We start from the raw sequence: 16,671 nt of genomic DNA on the forward strand, positions 1-16,671 counted from the left end.
GATTTTCACTCTGCAGCGGAGTGTGCGCTTTAGATCAAACTTGATTGTAACTTATTGGAATCCACAGTAGACTGATAGCTGCATATACTTGTGAAAGCCAATCAAGACTTGCCAGATAAGCTTGTACGTGGTGCGTTAAGTACCCACAGATACAAAATAAATTACATAAAAGAAATGTAGTTAAGTTAATAAAAAATGAAAGTAAGAATTAAAAACAAGAACAAAAAGAAAAACACATCTGACCATCTAATGTTGAAATTGTAGTGGCTACGTAATGGCTGCTTAAGAGAGAACAGTTGCTAAAAGAAAGCAATATATTTAACTGATGTTAAAAGACAAGGAGTACAATATAAATTTTAACATATGAGTACAGAATTTATATAAGTAAGAACAAGCACTCAAAATAACAAATAAAAGCTGGAAGATGCCAGTGTGGCTGAAGCACCATCTCCCAGCATGAGAATGCAGTGGTGATCAACATCAAGTGCTTATGAGCAGATGGTTGCAGATGGACAGAAGTGCAGATTTCAGTCCTCTAGGCAGCACACACTACAAACATATTACCAGTACAGGCTAGCCTCATAAAATAAATGTAATTTACAGAAAATATTGAGAAATAGTCCTGATTAGATTCTCGGTGTTCATTTAGTATAAGATCAGCACTTTACTCCATACAAGTATGAGTAATTCCTCCAGTAAATCAATCATTTTTCCTTTGAGTGCACTGTGCATCACCTCCATATGGAAGTCACATGGGGAGAAATCAGGACTATATAGTGTGTGTTTACTCAAAATAAGCTTGGCAATATGGGGAAGCCCAGATGTTGCCAAGATTGTTTCCACTGTGCTGCGGAAGTTTTTCTGGAAAGCCCATGCACATACTCCATATAGACCCAATCTCTCTCTATGTGATTTCCATATTTTTGGAGCCCTGGAGAAAGACATTGATGGTCATTGATTTGCTTTGGACAAAGAGGTGCACATCTGGTTACAACCATTGTTCCCTAGGCAACTGCAAACCTTTTTCCATGAAGGCACTGACTGTCTTGTCTCACAGTGGGATTAATGTGTTAACAGTTATGGTAATTACTTTTGAAATAATAAACAGTTTACCTACTTTTTTCCATCTGTCTCATTTTCATTTGACTGCCCCTTATATATTCCTGAAGACTATGTAACTGAATTTTACCTTAAGCAGTGAACTACTTCAGCTTGTTCTTTCAGATCTTGTTTATATAAACAACTGAAACTAGTTATAAAATTTTATGTTGCATATTGTTTGCGATTCAGGCAATCGAAAGATTTAATTTTTTTTTAATTTTCTGAAAATACTTCAGAGTGCTTTCTCCATTTCCTGAAAATATCTTGTATTGCTAAATGCAGATATGTTTATTAGTAGGCAAAACAAAAACTGCTGTGTGATCTAAGGCTGAAATCTTATGTGCATTATTGTGGAACTAGTATTTACAGTGGACTTACTTTTGAAACAACCTATCTTTCCTGCCGCCCCCCCCCCCCCCCCACCTCCCTCTCCTCACTCTCTCAACCCACTAACCCTTTCCTCGGTATGTATTGGCACACGTACACACGTTTCTGTGTGTGTGTGTGTGTGTGTGACAGAGAGACAGAGAGAGAGAGAGAGTGGGGGGGGGGCAGAGAGAATTTTTGTCTCCTAATCTAGAAGTATTTCTATTTAATAAATTTGATTATTGTGATCTGGTAACATTGCCATATTGATATTGATCAGCTTTTACTACTGAGGCATATCTTCTTAACTTCACTAATGACATTTTCAGTGACTTTTCTCCAAAGAATTCTGAATAGCCAGTGTTCAAGTACAGAAATGTTGCCTTGAGAAAGTAGATTAATGATTATTGTTTGTCTTTCACATTATGACATAATGATTGTTTCATTTATACCAGACCATAGTGCTGGACTCATTAGAAAATCTCTGTAGCAGTTTGCACTTACACAATGGGTAATATAATCATGTAGCAATGTTATATATTCTGGAGAGTTCTGTTAGTAACATTTCTTATCAAATTATTCTTGTGGTTTTCATTTACTACTTCTTTCCATGAATGCTTCAAATAGGCCACTGTTGAGAGTGTTAAAGTCTTGTCTTTAAATTGTCATGTGAAACAACATCCATGAACTACCAAGCTGTTAGCATATAGATCACATTGTGAAACTGTCAGACACAAGAGAACATTTTTGTGTGAGTGGTGTCCTTTATTGAAGAAGCCAATATGTCACTTGAGTTTATTCTGTCTCTGATACACAGAAAAATTCAGACCAATGTTGGCTTTTGATGGCCTTCAAAATTCTTGTAAATGATGTGGAAAGTGAATAACAGTTATTTATTTTTGTCTTGGTTAATTTCAGCCAAAACTTAAATTTCTGTTTTGTACAGTGTCTACAGCCCTTAAAACTGATGTCTAGCATTAATTTTTCTGTTAAATAGTATCTTTGAATACAATCAATGAAAGTGGATGTTTTTTCACTTTCTCAAGAAGGGCCAAAGGTACACAATTTGGCCAAATGTTTATGAAAGGAAAATCATATTTGAAATCAATAAAAACAAAAACATACAGTAATTGTGGTTTATTGCTGCTGCAAATAAAAGAAAATGGAATCACAAACCGATTGAAAAAAATAGACCACTGAGCATTTCACACACTATTTCACAAAAATTTTCTATACAACTCAGAACCTTTATTAGATAAATTTTAACAGTGCTTCTCCGATTCTCTTTAACTTCACAGAATTAAAGACTGAGAAACTGTCTGACACACTTAAAAAAAAAACATTATTCAGAGCACGTTGAGAGATATTAACAGAGAGACAATTCTTACACTTAACCATTTATAAATGAAAAGCATGCACAGACGAATGGTGATTTTCAGTTTTGTAGAACTCAGAATTAAGTGCATTTCTCTTACACAGTTTTTATTGATCACATGACACTATAGTGTACCAAAAATTGCAATATCTCACAACATCCAAGAACAAAAATGGATATATCTACAGGTCTCACACATTCCATTCAAAAACTGCCAGTACCGTAGACATTGCAGAAGTCGTCATCCGTGGTAACATATCAGAATATTCTTAACTTGGTGTGGTAGTTGCACCAGTTGATGTTGCTGTGACAGTTGAAGTTGTGTCACTGGATTGTTGATTTTCTTTAATACAGAGCCAAGGTAATCGCTTTTGCAATTCAACCCTGGAATGATGGAAAAATACAGCTGTAGTTGACAGTTGTTTATGGTTTTGTTTATGAAACCAGTAAAAAGGAAATCCGTGAACATTTTCAAAAGCATAACAAATTAAATATAGAACAGATAAAAAATTCTGCCAAACTGTTGCATAGATACATGACGAATGTATATTAGGATAAGAACACTGACGATCAAGTTACAAAAAATCTGGAAATATAGTTAAAAGTGGAGGAACATAGTGTCCTTTGCAAATCAGCACGAAAAAACAATCTTGTGAATGAGAATTCATGCTTCCACTAATTTGTACGAGTCTCTGTCAATGTATCCATTGTGGCTTGTTATAGATATTCAGTGTTTAATAGATGTTGCGTAATTACTTCAAACATTGAACACTTAAGGTGAAACCACCATTAAATCAAAAGGCTATGGGCCCAGAAGATGCAGTAAGTAAAAAAATTATGAAAAAACTATAAATATTCCATTTTGGAGCAATAAAAATATTTGTATCTGTATTGCAAGATACAACATCAGAACATCTTTTAGCACAAACTAAAAACACATGACAGAAAAATTAAAAGAGACAGAGAACTGAAATATATGGAAGTTTGCCTTGAAAACATATCATCAACACAAAAAGTAATGGAAATACATATCAGGCAAAATAATGGATCAGTTGAAAGTATGTAGTGCTGAAGTAAATACAATATTTAGTTAAACACTGAATTTTAAAAGGAAAAGTTAATAGGTAGAATTTATTTTGATGAAAGCACTATCTGATGGATGCAAATCAATGATAGTAAGCCTAGAGGACTCCAGTATACCAACAACCAGAGACTCTATGAATGTTAAGTTATTACGGAAAATGATGACTGAAATGTGCTTATCAGACACTGAATAACAGTCAGCTCTTGAATTTCAATAACACATGTGATATACCCAAGGCACTGAGGTCTTTCTATAATTATAATCACAGCGAGGAAAAAAAACCTTAGCAAAAGCAAGGTAAGTGGCAAGTCACCAGCAAGGGATGCTTGTATGAGATGTTCGTCACTGCTTCCAAGTCAGACAAACTAGATAATCAGTTAAAAGTTAAATTACAAGGAGACAGAATGGCTGGCCAATACTTATCTTCTGGGGACAAAATTTCAAGTTCTGCAGAGGGAAATGCACCTAGAGATGACATCGACCATGAATCTAAAAAATCTAACAGACTACTTTTAAATGTGCCTATCCACTGTTCAACTCCCCTTCTATGTGGTGAGTAGTAATCTATCCTAATTCATTTTGTTAAAAGTAGAAAAATTATTTCAAACCTCTGTAACTTTTGTGTTTCTTTAATAGGTAGGAAGAGGGATTGATTAATGAAGGCTGGGTAGGAGCAGCAGGTCACTCCATGTTAAGAGTGACCCACCTGTTGTGAGGACAAACTGGGATCAGTTTAAAATGATGCTAACTGGTAGTTTAGAAAATTACAGAGCTTAAACCATGACAAAGTAGTAGCTTTACAGAAAAATATGGCCACTGACATTGAATATATGAGAACTGTTGGTTCTCCATGTGTTACATGATTGCAAGATAAACAGACAAGATTACCTTACCAACATTCCAGGTTGAGAATGAAAGGTATACTTGAATTAATACATTCTGAAATGAACATGCTAAATATTGTCTGATGTTAGCAGATGATTGTTTGAATAAAGTGACTCTGTTCACACTCATGTTAAAAACAAAGTACTGGGAATTATCAGAGGGTTAAGAAGATACATGGAAAACAAACTAGTAGAAAAGTTTGCATTTTGCACCCTGACAATGAAAAAAATATATGAACTGGAATCTAGTACACTTCTTAAACAATGAAGGCATAAAAAATCAAATGATGTTAACTTACACATTAGAACAAAATGGAGTGGCAGTAAGGCTCAACAGAATTACAGTAGAAAATCCAGACCCTTTTTACTTGATACATGATTACCTAACAAATATTAGGGTGAAGCAGTCTCTATGACATCGCATCTTGTTAAGAGAGACAGGCAGAGAAAGTTGTGAAATTAAGGACGATAGCTCAGAAACAGTTGAATCTGAACCTGTAAATTCTGAGAGTAGAGCTGACTCAAGAGACATGTAATTTGATCAAAACAACTCAGAAGAATAAAATTCATCCAAGACTAAAATACTGTATCTTCACTGAGAATTCAAACACTTAGATCATAAAGATTTCCAAACTCAATAAGGATGGATGATTGTGCCTCCTATTACTCTAAAAATGCATAGGACAGACATCCATAATCATCAGAAGCCTTAGAAAGCAAAGATTCACATGAATGCTTTCAGATAATTCAAAAAGAACTATAGTTACACAATGGAAACAGCAGTTTTGTTCTCAGATAAAAAGCGAATTGGCATGAAGAGGGCTTTCAAAATTAAAAAGAACATACAAGTTCACATTACTAGATACAAAGCACATATATTATCTACAGGTTGCTCACAAAGGTTTCGAAATGGAGAGACATTCCCCAGTAATCCACAACTATTTACACTGATATTTATTTAGTGTAACTGTTAAATAATATGATTTAGACACAGATCACTTTCATGTTATTATTGCATTCCTACTAGTCAATTAAAAAAAAAAAAAAAGGAAATTTACACTAGTAACCGAGAAAATGATTCTGTTATTAGAACTGTTTAGGAAGAATGTATCAAGGGGTATATGTAGCTATTAAGTATACAACATCATAGAATGATTTAGGATGTTTGACTGAAAGTATGAGGATTATACAGACATTTATTTTAGTGGAGGAGTTGTAAATGAGAAACTATGCCTCTACTGTTTTGTATGTGTATTTGCCAACATATCTATGCAAGCTTGTTATGGATGCTCTTTTTTTAATGATTGTTGTATGAATTGCTTCAAACCATAATCACTTTATTTGAAACTACATTAAAACAACAGGTTTCAATTTATAAATTTTGCTGAACAATATGTAAACCCTTTCAGTCCTTAATTTTTTCTGGAGGAAGGAAAATTTTTCTTTATGCCATAATGCTCTTTGATGGTTTTATAATGATTTTAGATACAAGATTTATACAAAAATATGTACCCATTTTCAAAATATACTTTGTTTTCTTTTTATTGACTAAAATTGCTAATGTTGGAATATTAGCTTTTGTAATAAATAAACTGATCATTCAATAATTACCACGCAAAATAACAATAATAATAATCAAAATATCCACGGGTGTACTGCTGGTCTACAGTGTCCAACGGGCACAATATTTCGGCGATCATACATGTCGCCATCATCAGGTGAACTGACGGACTGAGCTCCTGTGAACGTGCCGGCACGGAGATCCGTACACTATGGCTGCTCAGGTGGAACTGGGTTCGGTCGCGGCGGCGGCGGATTTAAATACCCTCCGCCCGCGGCGCGCTCACTCCGCCGTCCGCGCCCCGCGCCACGGTCGCGCGGTGGAACAGATTGCGACGGCGTCTGAGATGACGTCGGTGTGATGGCTCCGTCCGCCGTGGTCGTCACAACTATACATTTGCTCGATTTACTCTTGATTAACCCAATCGCTGGTTCCCAAGCCTTGCTAAGATTATAGCCACAGTCACGATTTATGAGGTCGTCATTGGTGCGAATTTCGATGGCCTCTCTAACAACGCTGTCCCAGTATCTCGACGTCTGTACCAGAATCCTCGTGCGTTCATACTCCATAGCGTGATTTTCCGACAAACAATGTTCAGCGACCGCCGACTTGCTCGGATACATCAGTCGAGTGTGCCTTTGGTGTTCACGGCATCGATCCTCGACGGTACGCATCGTCTGACCAATATACGACTTGCCACATTGACACGGAATCTGGTACACGCCGGCCTTCCTCAAACCGAGGTCATCTTTGGCGCTCCCCACCAGTGCACGAGTTTTATTCGGAGGACAAAACACCGTTCCGACCCGGTGTTTCTTCAAAATGCGGGCGATCTTTCCCGAGAGTGCGCCTGTATATGGGATAAACGCAGTGCCTACCTCCTCCCTCGTGATTTCATCCATATCCACAGGTTGTGCTGTAGTGGTTGGGCGGAGAGCACGTTGAATCTGCCGCTCTGAGTACCCAATGACGACCTCATAAATCGTGACTGTGGCTATAATCTTAGCAAGGCTTGGGAACCAGCGATTGGGTTAATCAAGAGTAAATCGAGCAAATGTATAGTTGTGACGACCACGGCGGACGGAGCCATCACACCGACGTCATCTCAGACGCCGTCGCAATCTGTTCCACCACGCGACCGTGGCGCGGGGCGCGGACGGCGGAGTGAGCGCGCCGCGGGCGGAGGGTATTTAAATCTGCCGCCGCCGCGACCGAACCCAGTTCCACCTGAGCAGCCATAGTGTACGGATCTCCGTGCCGGCACGTTCACAGGAGCTCAGTCCGTCAGTTCACCTGATGATGGCGACATGTATGATCGCCGAAATATTGTGCCCGTTGGACACTGTAGACCGGCAGTACACCCGTGGATATTTTGATTATCAAATACGCCGGGAGAAACTCAAGAATCACAACAATAATAATGTTTATTTATACAGCGGAATGCATCTAACCAACCACTTATGTGTATTGTGTCAGTGAAAAGCTGCTGCGCACTGCTACATTCATTTGTTGATATTTTTATGGTGAAACCCAACAGCTGGCAACACTTGTACATGATAAAAAGATTGAAAATTCTCATATGTGTACATGAGGTTTCCACTGTGAAAAATATTTTTGCTGCAACTAAGAGAAAGTAAAATTTAATGTGGGTCTGAAAGGGTTAATGAGCTGTCTTCTTGCTTTATGCATCGTAAATGCCTTTGCAGCAATTTTAAGTTAAGATACCATAATGTGTCTTGTTGGTATGAAGCTGGACAACTATCTTGTTTAGAAAGAATAATTACAGTTGTCTTTCTTGAATTATGGAGTTACAATTTTTTTTACACATTCATATCCATTGGAGTTAGAAATTTTTCTTAAATTTTCAAGTGGTTCATAGACTTCTCTTGAAACTGCACATGTACATAGACTTCTCTTGAAACTGCATGCAAAAAAATTTGATTAATTGAGACTTGCACATAATCTGATATTTCTTGCCGCTTTGTGGCTACTTTTTCTATGGACTTGACTATACTTAGACATGATAATGTGCTTCATTGTTATTAAAAATGTGCAAGTTTTCCATAGACTTCTCATTTATCTTGTATTTATATATGAAAATTAAAGTGGTAAGGAAAGTTCTGGCAGACTGTAAATAATTTAGGAGTAAAGGAGACAGTTCGCCAAATAGTTGATACACTGAGTCTTCAATAGGTACACCAAAAGCATTAAAAACTTTGTTAGCATTTGGATGAATAACAAACCAGAGTGTGAAACGTATGTGCATCTGCGCATGCCACACACTCTTCGCCCCCGCCTCCACCCTCCACCCCCCCCACCCCACCCCCCACTCCTACACACAGACACCTGTGCAGCCGCATTGCCCCAATTGAATCTGTTCAGATTAGTAAATTCTGCACAGTCAAAAGTCAAAATTTCACTGTTCAGTCCAGGAGTACACCTGAGGAGTGCATAAACAGACTCTGTTGGCATGATTTTAAAAAAATCACTCAATTTACCAAAAACTATCACATACAATGATTATCTAAAGTGTTGTAGCTGCATCTTATAGTTCACAAGTTAAATGCACTGAACACAATAGTACATAAGACCAAGGCCGAGGTTGCTTCAGCAAAGAACATCCTCGGAAAGGCCTGATATGCCTGTAAACTACATTAAGGATTAACAATACAGTTTAAGTAGCTTTGCACTGATGTGGCTGGCAAACATGTTGCAGACATATGACATTTGCAGGAAATAGTGATTTTCTTGAAGAAAAATATCTAACAAGATTGAACTCGTACTAAAAATAAAATGCCAATTTTTCAGCCTGTATTTCTTTTTAGGGATGTGCTATACCTTGTAAAAGATTGTCGACACCTCTGTACACTAGATGTTTGCAGTATGCCTTGAGAACCAGACCAGACAGACCATACCAGACAGGTCACATGTTTATGAGCTGCTATGTTGAATACTCTCAAAATATGCAACTGCAGATAACAGTCTAACCAACAGAAGATGCAACCAGTTAAAGAAAGCTAAATTTGTTGAAAAATTTTTTGGTTAGGATTCCAGTGTCAAATGATTTGTCAAAATTTTCATTGTCATAATCATTTCAACATGAATTGTGGGTATTCTTTGAGTAGCGCAAAACAAGGAGGATAAGCTCAGAGAAATACCAGCAATGGGACCACACTATCTACAGTGATACTGCCAGTGAACCTAATCTCTTTCTGCTTCAGAACTCCTACTTGATAGAAGAATTTTTGATACATCACCAGTAAACTGGAAGTGTAAACAATACTTACATAAAATCTACATCTACACCTACATGATTACTCTGCAATTCACATTTAAGTGCTTGGCAGAGGGTTCATCGAACCACAATCATACTATCACCCTACCATTCCACTCCCGAACAGCGCGCAGGAAAAACGAACACCTAAACCTTTCTGTTCGAGCTCTCATTTCTCTTATTTTATTTTGATGATCATTCCTACCTATGCAGGTTGGGCTCAACAAAATATTTTTGCATTCGGAAGAGAAAGTTGGTGACTGAAATTTCGTAAATAGATCTCGTCGCGACGAAAAACGTCTTTGCTTTAATGACTTCCATCCCAACTCGCGTATCATATCTACCACACTCTCTCCCCTATTATGTGATAATACAAAACAAGCTGCCCTTTTTTGCACCCTTTCGATGTCCTCCGTCAATCCCAACTGGTAAGGATCCCACACCGTGCAGCAATATTCTAACAGAGGACATACGAGTGTAGTGTAAGCTGTCTCTTTAGTGGACTTGTTGCATCTTCTAAGTGTCCTGTCAATGAAACACAATCTTTGGCTCACCTTCACCACAATATTATCTATGTGGTTTTTCCAACTGAAGTTGTTCGTAATTTTAACACCCGGGTACTTAGTTGAATTGACAGCCTTGAGAATTGTACTATTTATCGAGTAATCGAATTCCAACGGATTTCTTTTGGAACTCATGTGGATCACCTCACACTTTTCGTTATTTAGCGTCAACTGCCACCTGCCACACCATACAGCAATCTTTTCTAAATCGCTTTGCAACTGATACCGGTCTTCGGATGATCTTACTAGACGGTAAATTACAGCATCATCTGCGAACAACCTAAGAGAACTGCTCAGATTGTCACCCAGGTCATTTATATAGATCAGGAACAGCAGAGGTCCCAGGACGCTTCCCTGGGGAACACCTGATATCACTTCAGTTTTACTCGATGATTTGCCGTCTATTACTACGAACTGCGACCTTCCTGACAGGAAATCACAAATCCAGTAGCACAACTGAGACAATACCCCATAGGCCTGCATCTTGATTAGAAGTCACTTGTGAGGAATGGTGTCAAACGCTTTCCAGAAATCTAGAAATATGGAATCAGCTTGAGATCCCCTGTCGATAGCGGCCATTACTTCGTGTGAATAAAGAGCTAGCTGTGTTGCACAACGCGTTGACAGAAGAATTTTTGATACATCACCAGTAAACTGGAAGTGTAAATAAAACTTCCATAAAATAAGTTGGTTGGTACCATAACTCAAAGGATTTACCCATCTACCATCTTCTGTTGCCAAACAAAGACAATTGTACACATGTGCTGATTTTTAGGATCACTGAATTATGAATAAAATACATTGAGATCAGTTTCAAACTGTATTTACCTGTATCGTGGATGGCTGATGGCATACACGTAAGGATCCAGACAGGCTACTGCTTTACATGTACAAGCTGGAATCATTGTAACTCCTGGAGTCAGCAGTGCTCTGTAAAAATGGATCGTATGTGTTTACCTTCTGCAGTTCAGGTTTGCCTTAGATCAAGCTTTTAATCACAATAGTAGTGTGCATCATTGTTGTTTGTAATTTAAATGTACTTACTTATTTCCAAAGGCACCAATAAGGGCCATTACAGCATATGGAGTCCATGAAGCAACAAAGAGGAAGCATATTCCAATAGCAGCTTTGGCTATCCTTATTTCAGCAGATGTCTGATTCTGTGCTGTGTTGCTGCGTAGAGATTCTACATTCATCTTCTTAGCCTGTGAAATTATTTCAAGTGCAGTAAATATTTGGAAGTTGTGTTATTTGTGAATCTCTTGTTACTTTGCTTTTGTAAATATACTACCACTACTACTACTACTATGTTCTCAAGGTTGCACTGTACCTATAAAGGACAGGAGGGAACAGTTTCATACACTGCAGGAGGATTCTAGGATGAATCACATGAGTGTTTGGAAAGCAAATTTCCTAGTATCCTGCCAATAAAACAAAGTTTCCCACCTGCTTTATCCACAATTAAGCCCCCATGATCATTTAATTTAATTGTTGTTGTTGTTGTGGTCTTCAGTCCTGAGACTGGTTTGATGCAACTCTCCATGCTACTCTATCCCATACAAGCCTCTTCATCTCCCAGTACCTACCGCAACCTACACCCTTCTGAATCTGCTTAGTGTATTCATCTCTTGGTCTCCCTCTACAATTTTTACCCTCCACACTGCCATCCAATACTAAATTGGTGATCCCTTGATGCCTCAGAATATGTCCTACCAACCAATCCCTTCTTCTAGTCAAGTTGTGGCACAACCTTCTCTTCTCCCCAATCCTATTCAATACTTCCTCATTAGTTATGTGATCTACCCATCTAATCTTCAGCATTCTTCTGTAGCACCACATTTGAAAAGCTTCTATTCTCTTCTTGTCCAAACTATTTATCGTCCATGTTTCACTTCCATACATGGCTACACTCCATATAAATACTTTCATAAATGACTTCCTGACACTTAAATCTATACTCGATGTTAACAAATTTCTCTTCTTCAGAAAACAAATTTCTCTTCTTCAGAAACGCCATCCTTACCATTGCCAGTCTACATTTTATATCTTCTCTACTTCGACCATCATCAGTTATTTTACTCCCCAAATATCAAAACTCCTTTACTACTTTAAGTGTCTCATTTCCTAATCTAATTCCCTCAGCATCACCTGACTCAATTCGAGTACATTCCATTATCCTCGTTTTGCTTTTGTTGATGTTCATCTTATATCCTCCTTTCAAGACACTATCCATTCCGTTCAACTGCTCTTCCAAGTCCTTTGCTGTCTCTGACAGAATTACAATGTCATCGGCGAACCTCAAAGTTTTTATTTCTTCTCCATGGATTTTAATACCTACTCCGAATTTTTCTTTTGTTTCCTTCACTGCTTGCTCAATATACAATTTGTTTGAATTTATTGATTCCAATTGAGACTCGTTGATTTTCTTGTCATAGGGTTTTTCATTTCTGCATTTTGTGAAGTGCACAATATTACATTTGTGAACATTTAAAAGAAGTTCCCAGACTTTGCATCAATTTGAAACCTTTTTGATATCTGAATAGCTTTTTTTCAGATATCACTTCATTATAGATAACTGTATCATCTGCTAAAAGTATTAGATTATTATTAACATTGTCTGCCAGGTCATCAGTATACAAAATTGACAGCAAGGGTTGCAACACCCTTCTCTGGGGCATGTCTGAAGTCACTTCCAGATCTTGTCAATGACTCTCCAGCCAAGATAATGTGCTATGTCTTTCCTACCAAGAAATCTGGGAGTATGCGTGCGGAACGATTTGAAGTGGAATGATCATATAAAATTAATTGTTGGTAAGGCGGGTGCCAGGTTGAGATTCATTGGGAGAGTGCTTAGAAAATGTAGTCCATCAACAAAGGAGGTGGCTTACAAAACACTCGTTCGACCTATACTTGAGTATTGCTCATCAGTGTGGGATCCGTACCAGATCGGGTTGACGGAGGAGATAGAGAAGATCCAAAGAAGAGCGGCGCGTTTCGTCACAGGGTTATTTGGTAACCGTGATAGCGTTTCAGACATGTTTAGCAAACTCAAGTGGCAGACTCTGGAAGAGAGGCGCTCTGCATCGCGGTGTAGCTTGCTCGCCAGGTTTCGAGAGGGTGCGTTTCTGGATGAGGTATCGAGTATATTGCTTCCCCCTACTTATACCTCCCGAGGAGATCACGAATGTAAAATTAGAGAGATTAGAGCGCGCACTGAGGCTTTCAGACAGTCGTTCTTCCCGCGAACCATACGCGACTGGAACAGGAAAGGGAGGTAATGACAGTGGCACGTAAAGTGCCCTCCGCCACACACCGTTGGATGGCTTGCGGAGTATGAATGTAGATGTAGATGTAGATGAATCCTCAATCCAATCATTTGATTCTGTCTATGACCTTACTTAGTCAGCAAGTGTTGATGTGATACTGAGTCAAATGCTTTTTTGGTAATCAAGAAATACTGCACTTGTCTGATTGTCATGATCCATAGCTATCATGATGTCAGTTGAGTTTCACATGGCCAATATTCTTGGAGTCCATGCTGGCTGGCATGAAGGACATAATTCTGTTCAAGGTACCTCACAAATATTTGAGGCCAGAAAATGTTCAAAGATTCTTTAACAGATGAATGCCACTGATATTGGATGGTACTTTTGTGAATCATTTCTGTTACACTTGTTTTGATGGGTTTGATCTGTGTTTTGTTTCAACTACTGTGTACATATTCTTACTGAAGGGCTCTACTATATATTATAACTAAGTGAGGGGACAACTCAGCCACACATTCTCTATAGAATCTGAAATAGATTTTATTGAATCCTGGTGTGTTGTTCAATTTTAGTGATTACATATGACTGGAACTTCTATGGGTTTTCTGAGAGGTCTCACAATTAGATACTGGTATGGTAGTAATTTGATATATAGATGTGCATATATGCAGAAATGTATATGATGCATGGACAACTATTCTTGCAAACTTCAGCCACAGTTCCTATAGATGTTCCTGTCCAGGGCTAAATATTTTAAGTTCCGCCTAGAGATGTGTGGATACTGCCCTTTATCTATTTTACTAAGTATGTAAATCTCCCTACTTGTTTTAGTTGTTCTTGGAACATTAGCAGTCATTTTTACTACAACTATCTCATGGTTACTGATACCAGTTGCAATGTGGATATCCTCAAAGTGGTCAGGTCTGTTTCTTGTGGTGAGATCTAATCTATTTACAACCTGGCTGGGCTTCTAAAGTATCTGCTCTAAATAGTTTTAAGAGAAAGCATTCTGTATTATTTTACAGGATATCTTTTTGTACCTATTATGTAAAAATCTGTAGTTTTTGCAATTGATAGTTGTATGATTAAAGTCTCCTCCAATTATGACAGTATAATTGGGACTCATACAGGGAATGGACCAAAATATGGAAACACAACAAACTCAACACGTTTCCATGCCTAATATAATGTAGAAAAGCTGCTGGCATTCAAAACAGCTTCCAGTTGTCTTGGAATACATAAATGCATTCTACCTGCAAAATAGTGGCATGTTCAGGTAACGAAGATGGAGATGGATAATGATCACGCACCCTTCCGTCCAAATTAACCCACAGAGGCTCAATAATGATGAAATTTTGTGACTAATGTGGCCAGGGCAGATTTGACAATTCATCCTTGTGCTCACAAAACCAGTTCTGGACAACGTGAGTTGTGTGAGCAGGGATCCTGTCATCTTGGAACACAGCATCACCATTTGGGGAAAATGTACTATCTTGGGATGTACCTGATCAGCCAAAATGATTACATAATCCTTGGCAGTAATACAAACTCACAGAGTGACCATGAGGCACATGGAATACCATGATATGGCTGCCCAAATCATTAACGAATCCCCACCATGATTCATTCTTGGAGCCTAAACTCAACCAGAAGTTGGAAACAGTGTGAAACAAGAATCATCCAATTAAATGACACTGTTTGTTGCTCCATAGTCCAGATTTTATGGCATTGGAACCACATTCCTGTTACGGGCATTTTTATCACTATTGAAGTTGTTTTGGAATTCCAGCTTGCACTGCAGTTGCCTGCTTCTGGAGCTCCCTCTGTGTTTTTATGGTGCTGACAGGGTTTATGAGTGTGATATTTAGTACTGCAGTGTCTTTTGCAGCTGTCATCCTCTTATTATTTGCCAAAAACCTCTTCAGTGACCACATATCACAGTCACTCAACACACTCTTTCATCAACATTGTGATAGTGTGGATGAAGTTTTTCTGTTTTCACTGTATGTGGTATAAATCTTTCATATGGTTCCTCTCGAAACACCAAACACTTCGGCTGCCTTGGTCATGGTAGCACCCACCATACGAGCACATACAATTTTCCCATATTCAGGTTCATGTAGCTCCAACGTAATGCACTCACAACTACAGAGAAAACTGTTATGACCATGACTAACACTTGCAAAGTATTGAGGACATTGCACAGGCACATTTGTAGTCAAATTCAACAGTGCAACTTGCAGGCTTGGCTAGCATCTGCATTTATGTTCAAGCATGCACTGCTTGCAGTGTTTCCATTTTTTTGTCCAAACCCTGTATGTACCAGTGAGGTTAGGTTTTCTCAGAAGATTTTGTTACAGTTTACAGTTACATAAGTGTGTATGTGAGAAGGTGGGGAGGGAAGGTCTGGTGTTTGGTGGGAGGATACCATTGCTACTGAGTCTCGCCCAAGCAATTCCACATACACCTTAAATTTCTCTCTTGGTAGATATGAGTTCCTTGTCTACTGTAACGAATACACAATTTCTGTTTCCCATGAGCCTATATTTTCAATATACACTTATATGTACCTAGGAATTGCACTGGAGTTAGTCTGGGGCTTTAATCAACATATATGTGTAGTCTGCTTCTTTTTAGGAGCAGTTCTAAAGCTGTTACCTTGTTGAGAATGTTTTGGCAGTCAAACACTAGGATTTAAATAGTCTTATCTGTGGAGGGACATTTCTTCGGATTTTACATTACTATTTTCATGTTTCCTACAGCTATCTGGACTGGACTGGATGGTGAGTTGTCTAATCTAGAAAAAAACCTTGTGTGCAGTACCTGGGCCGTAGCCTTTGATGTGTTGTGTATGCCTGAGCTGTTTTGAGGGACCCTACAGTTCCCAACCAATGGCACAAGTCTTGGAAGTGGCAGCCTAGCCTGTTACAGACCCTTAGAAGTCTGTAATTCAAATCTTCTGCTCAACTCAGAGCCAGGAGGGTGTGATCAGTTCTGGGAACAATGCTAACATTACATGAAAAAGGCAGGTGTGTCTGCCAGTTCTGGAATGATTGAAGTATGACTTCAGAGCCCAGATGAGAGGCATCATCCATCTGGAATTCATCGTCCTGTTTCCTCAATGGCTGCCAGCATAGCTTCTTGAACATTTGAAATGAGGCCTACAGGCATACACACTGAATGCACAATGTGATTCT

General features: G+C 38.5%; 1 protein-coding gene across 1 annotated transcript in view; it reads right to left on the reverse strand.

The window, feature by feature from the left end:
- Positions 1 to 2,589: 2,589 nt before the first annotated feature.
- Positions 2,590 to 16,671, reverse strand: part of LOC126252775 (opsin, ultraviolet-sensitive) — an 87,966-nt gene continuing 73,884 nt past the window's right edge. The window contains exons 6-8 of the mRNA XM_049953704.1: positions 11,253 to 11,413; positions 11,037 to 11,138; positions 2,590 to 3,226 (exon numbers count right to left, since the gene is read on the reverse strand). Coding sequence (XP_049809661.1) covers positions 3,112 to 3,226; positions 11,037 to 11,138; positions 11,253 to 11,413 — 378 coding nt within the window. The 3' untranslated portion in view covers positions 2,590 to 3,111. The remainder of the gene's footprint in view (positions 3,227 to 11,036; positions 11,139 to 11,252; positions 11,414 to 16,671) is intronic.

This window comes from Schistocerca nitens, chromosome 4, assembly GCF_023898315.1.
Source record: "Schistocerca nitens isolate TAMUIC-IGC-003100 chromosome 4, iqSchNite1.1, whole genome shotgun sequence".
In the NCBI taxonomy this organism is placed as follows: Eukaryota; Metazoa; Arthropoda; class Insecta; order Orthoptera; family Acrididae; genus Schistocerca; species Schistocerca nitens.